General features: G+C 40.7%; 1 protein-coding gene across 3 annotated transcripts in view; it reads right to left on the reverse strand.

The window, feature by feature from the left end:
- bcl2l12 (BCL2 like 12) overlaps positions 1-7655 on the reverse strand; it is a 21213-nt gene extending 13558 nt beyond the window's left edge. The window contains exons 1-2 of one of the 3 annotated variants that reach the window (XM_010866919.4): positions 7530-7655; positions 2973-3156 (exon numbers count right to left, since the gene is read on the reverse strand). In XM_010866919.4, coding sequence (XP_010865221.1) covers positions 2973-3154 — 182 coding nt within the window. In that variant the 5' untranslated portion in view covers positions 3155-3156; positions 7530-7655. Of the gene's footprint in view, positions 1-2972; positions 3157-5541; positions 5813-5878; positions 6328-7529 lie in introns of those variants that run through there. The other 2 variants (XM_010866918.4, XM_010866917.4) reach the window with 2 other exon arrangements.
- Positions 7656-7773: the final 118 nt, after the last annotated feature.

Genomic DNA, 7773 nt, shown 5'->3' on the forward strand with positions numbered 1-7773 from the left:
TAATAAATACGGATTGTGCATGTTTTGAGTTAGAGACTCCTCAGACGATTATGTGTGTGTAAGCGGTTGACGTGTCTCTCATATGTGCATAATAGTTAATAAAACGGTTAGAATGTACAAAGAGAACTTTGTCTCTGTGTTCCTTACTCTGAGTGTCGATACATGGAATTACCATCACAATCTACGTGTACAAGTGCATGTACGTTCTGAATGCCTGTGTGTGAGAAAAGGAACTAAAAATGTGTTTGTACCCTTTCACACAGAGCCTAAGAAACCACCAACTTCAAATTTCACATTTTTAAATGGAAACCCGCCTAAAAGGCATACTCAAAAAAAAGATTTCCTGCAAAGGAGGTATTTCTATCAGCCTTGACAGTATAAATGGGGCAGTAATGCATTGACGGCCTCATTACACACTACACTCTTTAACGCTGTGACTTTAGGATCCTGACGTAGGACGCTTGCCTGGGTAAACCAACCACAATGTTATGGACAGACGATGCACATCCACAAAGTGTTTTTGAGTCACGATTAAAGCCTGTTCATTGGCCTTTAGTGACAGAAATGTGTCTAACGCCCAGAAATAATCGAAACAAAGGTAGAATCTGACTAAATAAACACAAAGCTTGGTCCTTGTCCTCCATTGCTGCAGAAAACGTCATGCCTGGAGGGTGTTGTCCATCTGACACATGCTTTCACGCCATTCAGACTTCTCGTGGCATCCCCGGGCATATGCTTATAGCATGTGCTAGGGAGCTGGCCGAGGACATTTTCAACCTGTCACTAGCCCAGGTGGTTGTCCCCACATGCTTTAAGACCAAAACAATTGTGCATGTACCGAAGCAGTCGTCTGCGTCCAGCCTGAATGACTCTCGACCTGTCGCACTCACTCTCACAATTATGAAGTGCTTTGAAAGACTAGTTCGGGTCCACCTTATGTCCTGCCTCCCCCCTGACACTGCATCCCTACGAGTTTGCCTACCGGGTGAACAGGTCTACAGAAAATGCCATTTCCACAGCTTACACTCTGCCTTGACCCACCTGGACAAACATCTATGTGAGAATGCTGTTTAGAGACTTTACCTCAGCATTCAACACGGTCATCCCCTCTAGGCTGGTCAACAAACTCCATGACATAGGGATAGGCCCCTCTCTCTGCAAGTGGACTCAACTTCCCAACCAGTTGGTCAAGTTAGACAAAATCACCTCCCCACCCAAATACTGAACACTGGTATTCCACAAGACTGCGTGCTGAGCCCACTCCTTTACTCCCTCTTCACCCATGACTGCATTCCTGTACACAGCTCCAACTCTATTGTCAAGCTCACTATCGTCAAGACATCACGGTAGTAGGCCTGATCAATGAAAATGATGAGTCAGCCTACAGGGAGAAGGTCAAGTGCCTGGTGTGCTGACAACAACCTGGCCCTCAATATAAAGAAAACCAAGGAGCTCATTGTGGATTACATGAAATCTAAAGGCTGCAGTCACACTCTGGTTCTCATCAATGGCACTGAGGTGGAGCAAACATGCAGCTTCAAATTCCTGGGTGTCTAGATCTCCAACGACCTCTCCTGGTGCCACAACATCTCAGCCCTGGTCAAAAAGGCAAGGCTGCGCCTGTACTACTTGAGGATGCTGAAGAAGGCCGCCCTTCGTCCAGAATCCTTGTGAACTTTTACAACTGAACAACAGACAGTATTTTGACTAAATGTCACAATGTGGTTTGGTGGTTGCTCCATAGCCGACCGAAAGGCCCTGCAACGGGAAGTGAAAACGGCCCAGCACATCACGGGTACCCAGCACCCAGCCATCGTGGACCTCGAGCACAAGTTATGTCTGTGGAAGGCGCGGGACATCATCAGGGACCCTTCACATCCACAAACTGTTTGCCCTCCTCCCATCAGGCAGGTGTTACAGGTTCTCGAACCAGCAGGCTCAGGAACAGTTTGTTCCCATCTACTGTAACCCTGCTGAATTCTGTGACCCCTCACTAACCATACCCACTCTTTGTACTACTGGACTCTGTCACTGCCATACAAAGTCTGATAAGGAAATGTTCTGTTCTTTACAGGTACCTGTCATTGCTGCTATTCCTGTATTTCATTTGCACATACCGATTTGCACATTAAAATTGCCTTCATTGCACATTCAGAACTGCCACTTTACTTGCATTTTCAACTGTTACATATGTCTACCTCAGGAACCTCATTGTTGTTATCCCTGCATTTCAGTTGCACATGCTACCCTACTCCTTCAATTTGCCTCAACTACAAATTCAGAATGCCATTGAGAATTGCCACTTGTATCCGCACAACTATTTGTCCCACTTGTACTTGCATTATACTTAATACTTGTACATTTTCTTCCCTCCTCTATTTGCACTTCTGGTTAGACGCAAACAGCATTGCATTGTACAGTACTTGTACTTGTTCAATGACAAAGTTTAATCTAATCAACTACCACAATATTTGTAGATTGCCCACGCCACCAACACTGCGGTAAACATTTCTGGGTATAAATGACGACCATATAAAACAGTCGATTTCATTCCTGAAACAATCCTGTATTCCCTATGTGAAAGGAATATATGAGAGATAGTATGAGAGAAAGTATGAGAGACTACAAGTATAGGTGTGTGCATGCATTTGCAGCATGTTGTTACCATTTATTTCATGTTGTGGTGTATCATAAGCTCCAACGGCTGTTTTCAATTATGTGAATAAATGCATAAAATGCACAACAAAGTTTGGGTTTTTCTCGAAAAAACATTTTTGCGCATTTATAAAATAAATTCTGAATCAACAGAAAGCTAAGATTAAAGCCCTTGTCAGTGCTCTATGAATTTTATTTTGGTAGAGCAGGGCACATGTAACCACTTTGAAGCCATAAGAATTGTGCCTTATGAATGTGATTTGTTAAGGGGGTTACAGGGGTTGTGAATGAGAAGTAACAGAGAGTTGAATTGTTACCTGTACTTGTTAGGGTCTTTGTAGAGTCCCCCCACTGTCCCGGGCCGATCGGCCTGAGGGACAGACAAAGAGTTGCGGAGAAATGCTTTCAGCACCAGACAAGTGTCTTCTTTGATCTCAACCAGTGAGATGGATGAGACAGATGGGTTAGGAGAGGTAGGGTTAACTTCATCTTCTGACATCACTGAAATAAAAGGAGTGTGTTTTAGTATGGAGGAATGCATTAGAATTCAATCACTTGACAGCACCTCTTCATAGTTCGCCTTTTGATTTGAATGAAACCTTCCATGCACATTAGGTCATTGTAAAAATGCTCTGAAAATGACTTTCAGGACCTGAAAGCAATAATGGTGCTCTAAGTTAACGTACTGTGCATATTCTACCATAACATTAGACATCCATGTCTCCATTAGTGAAGAAGAAAAACATTTTAAAAGCTTATCACAGGGTTGTCAAACTATTTCATATCTTATTGAAAGAAGGGAAAAAAGCTGGTCTAAGCTGACCCATGTTCAACTAATCAAAATTGATGTTATAAAGCCTTTTTCAAAACAGCAATTGTCACAAAGTGCTTTTACAGATACCAATCCTGAAACCCCAAAGAACAAGCAACAAGAGTTAAAGCACACTGGCTAGGATGTTGTGGCCTAGGGTGGTCTAAACTGACACCTGTTGTGGTCTAGGATGGTTCAGTGGTCTAAATTAACCCATGTTATGGTCTAGGGTGGTCCAGCGGTCTAAATTAACCCATGTTATGGTCTAGGGTGGTCCAGCCGTCTAAATTAACCCATGTTATGGTCTAGGGTGATCCAGTGGGCTAAACTGACCCATGTTATGATCTAGGTCTTGAATCCTGGTTTCACCCTGCGGCTGTGAAACCATAGTAACAGGGCCAGGTCTGAGAAGTGATAGCAACACCCCACACCAACAACATACAACTGAAAAGCCAGTCAATCCACATTTCAATAATTCCACAAATATTTGGTCATCAGGCTGTTAATTGTTCACTTTCGTTGCATATTTCCATCAGCCTACAATCAGAGGCTTATTGAGTCTTAACGTCTTGATGAGCACAACCCGATCCTCTGATGAGGTCTAAGCTATAGCTAATACATCCAAAGATGAATTGGGAGTTTGTGTGTTTTTTGATTATTGAGAAAATAAATGAGTTAAAGGTTTTTCCAAGACATGATCTAAGTTTAACAAGACTGTAAGGATTTAATTAAATGATATCAAACTCAACCATTTATCTTTTCCAGTAATGAAGACATGGATGCCTAATTGTATGACCGGGAATGCCAAACAGATCAACTTGCTCCTTTATGTCTCTGAAGGTATTGTTCTTCTGAACAATTTTTCTAATGGACAGATGTGTGGAATCCGTAACTACACTATGCATTTGAAATGAAAGCAATGCCGCACACAAACAAACAGCTGAAAAATCCAGTCGCTCCACAATTCAGTCATTCTACACATATTACACAGAGACTGCCCTAGTGGCATCATGCTAGCGACAGTGCCCAGGTATCCCTACTGATACCAAATATAAAGAAACCATTTGGGCAGTAGTCTGTTGGAACTACGGTGTGATTTGTCTAAAGTGTAATGCCCTTAGTATGTGATATTTGTTAGTCACCTATTCTCAAAAAGCTTCTTGTTGAGGTCCAAGTCTTCTAATATTTCAGCTGTCGTGTTAATGTTGTTTCATTACAGAACAGACACAAAGGTTTCATCCAAAGTCAGTGGAGGATAATTTTTTTAACAAATGTCTTGTTGACAGGCTTTCATTAAAGAAAAAGGAATTGGATAGGTAACTAAATCCAAGATATGGCAGGGGGCTTAAATACACAGCGCCTGCATTCTGTTTTTCAGCAACAGATTACAATCTCTAATATTATAAGCGGCACTGAAAACAATCTTATGATAATTTTCTTTCATTGGTTTTTAGTGTCTTATATTTTTCTAGAGCAGTAGAATAACAATCTTTCCCCCAAGTCTTGGGCTAGACACCATCCTGTAGGCTTATTAAGACATGGCAAATGGGAGCAACATTATATTCTGCAACTGACCTTAGTACTTTCCTACTGACAACCAGTAACAGGTGATTTTTCCAAAGTAAAAAACAGATTTCCAATGTTTTGTAAAACAAAATATCACATATTTTTACTCATCTGCAACTAAGGGTAGAGACTTAGAAACTAGAATTCTTTATGAATGGAAAATGAAGTTTCTCATGCAATGCAAAACACTACCAAACTACATATTGACATTGTCCGAGTGCCAGTTAGGACAGCATTTGATGGTCTGATCCAGGGAAAAAGGCAAAACAAACATGAGTTTCATCATCTGTGTATTATGCGTGGGAAGTTGGGAAATGTTCCTATATTGAAAATGTTATCTGTAGTCATAGTAAATCTCTGTGTGTGTTTCTGATTGTTTTATTAATCTCGTGACAATAACAAATAGCCAAATACATGTCTCAGTCTAACATCTGGACAATATGGAGAATATCTAAATAACAACACAGTGAAATGGAGTATGTTTTTAACAACAATTCAACACGACTTACTCTATGAAACTACTAGTTTCATTGTTGTAGCCCTCAAGTGTCGAAATAGCAATCACCTACATTGGCAAACTCATTTTATCAAAAGTTTCAAATTTCTCTAGCGAGTAATTAAGCGACTTTTCTGTTACAGAGGTCCTTGATTAGATAGCTAGTGACGTTCAAGAATCGGTTCAGGTGATATCATTCACCCGAATGCGTTTTTTCTAGGTCTTTTGATCAATCAGATATTTTAAAAACACTTGATGTCATAGCTATATATCCGACATTGTCACAAACCCATGGCATGTTTGGAATCGCCGAAAACGGAGTAACACAGCACAAAATACCGTTACTGTACCTGTCTGGTGTGTTGTTCCTAACCGCTCAACGCCACACCGAAGCAGCGTAATATTAATGGTTTCTGAAGATGGACAAGATGGTGCTTTTTTTATCAAGTATAACTTGAAAAGTTTAATTAAAGCTCCGAAACATTAGCCTCTTCACTTAGTCAACTTCAAATCCACTTCAAGCCCACAGCATCAGCTTGCGGCTAACAGTAATAGCTTGTTAGCTATAGCTACCGCAGTTAGCTTACTTATTATGGTAAAGTTGTTTCAATTTAATAGAAGAATTTTGAATAAATATATGTTGTAATTTCGCTTCAACGATTGTCAGTCTGCTCGCTGATCACTCATATTTCCTTCAGTCATCAGCCTATACATTAATACTCATACGCTGAGGCAAGTTTCAGTCAAGTAGACTGCTCTTGACCGAATGATACTCTTGTCTAATAGATCCAGGTTTCCTCCTTATCCCAGTATCGTTCCAGACAAGCAACTTTACATTTGCGCATGTCCGCTATCTAAAAGAGGAAGTTCCTTACATTACTTCTAAATAATAATAATAAAGTTTTAATTTATCTTAGTTCAATATAAGGTTATCAAGAAAAATATTAGTAAACAAGTAACCGATGCAACTCACACATTTCATTATATAATACACTGTTTATTTGTGGTCTGTACATATTTTTTGGTCTACTCATTGACATATTATACATAACAACAAAAGCATTTTTCAGTGAAGTCTAGTAAATATTGTACAAATTCTAAAGGTAACCTGAAAAATCAAGTTGTTGTTGATAACGATGATGGTCCATGGAGATTCAAGAGTCATAAGAAATGCCCTCTCCATTCTGACGAACACCCAAAACACCCAGGCACACTTGTTGCAGAATCCTCAGCACGCCACCCCCCAAACCCTGCCCAGCGTCACCTTTACAATCAGACACTGGTACAAGGATTGGGAGAGACCGTACTGAGAGAGACAGGGGAAGGGAGTCAGAGGGAAAAAAGAAGAAAGGATAACTCAAGGGACAAACATGAAAATGCACGACAGAGGGTGTGAGGCAAAACATTTCAAGTGTGTATTAAATAATATCAGAGGTTCAAGAGCAAAAACAAACAAACAAGCAATATATTATGACAGCTCTGCCCACTGTGAATGCTCCCTATCAAAAAGAGAGGGAGATTGAGAGAGGGAAAGGAAACACATAGAGACATGAGTGAGAAATAATGAAAGTTGTACAAGATGAGAAAAAGAAGAGAGATTAGAAAGAAAGAAGAGTGAGAATGAAGAAAGAAAGAAGCAAGGGTAGATAGAAAACTAACAGTCAGAAGGGAGAAGAGAGCAAGGTATAAAAGAAGAGTGAATAGAGAGGGAAACAAAGTGAGATCGACACAGAAAGTAAAAAAGAGAGATAGCAGCAGTGCATAGCATTACAGACAGGTTTAACAAAATAATAAAAATAATGATAAGAGCATTTATCATTGTATTAAAAAACAACTACCTGCAACAAAGTATATTAACAAAGTAAAAAATGTATCCTGGTCTGTCCCCAAACAGCTGCCCATGTCTCTTCCTCTCTAATTAACTCTCCCTCTGTTTCTGACATTTTCTAAAGCCAATGTGTGGACGGTTTTCTGACTTGCTTGTTGTAGCTCTTCTCTTACCTCTTGCGTCTCCAAAGTCATTTTGTCGCTGTTCTGTTGAGCCTGTCCTCCTTCTCTCCTTTTATTTTTAGCACAGTGCTCATCTTCCTGGCTGCCCTCTGCCCTGTCCTGCACCCTTATCCCTCTGTCCATCTCCTGCTCCCCTCTATCTATTCCTCTGACCTGCCCCTCCCCCCAAATCACTGTTCCTCTGAACCGGGGCCAATGGGGAGCCGACCAGCTGGGTGAGGCACTTCCTCTGTGA

Source organism: Esox lucius, chromosome 11, assembly GCF_011004845.1.
Source record: "Esox lucius isolate fEsoLuc1 chromosome 11, fEsoLuc1.pri, whole genome shotgun sequence".
Taxonomy (NCBI): Eukaryota; Metazoa; Chordata; class Actinopteri; order Esociformes; family Esocidae; genus Esox; species Esox lucius.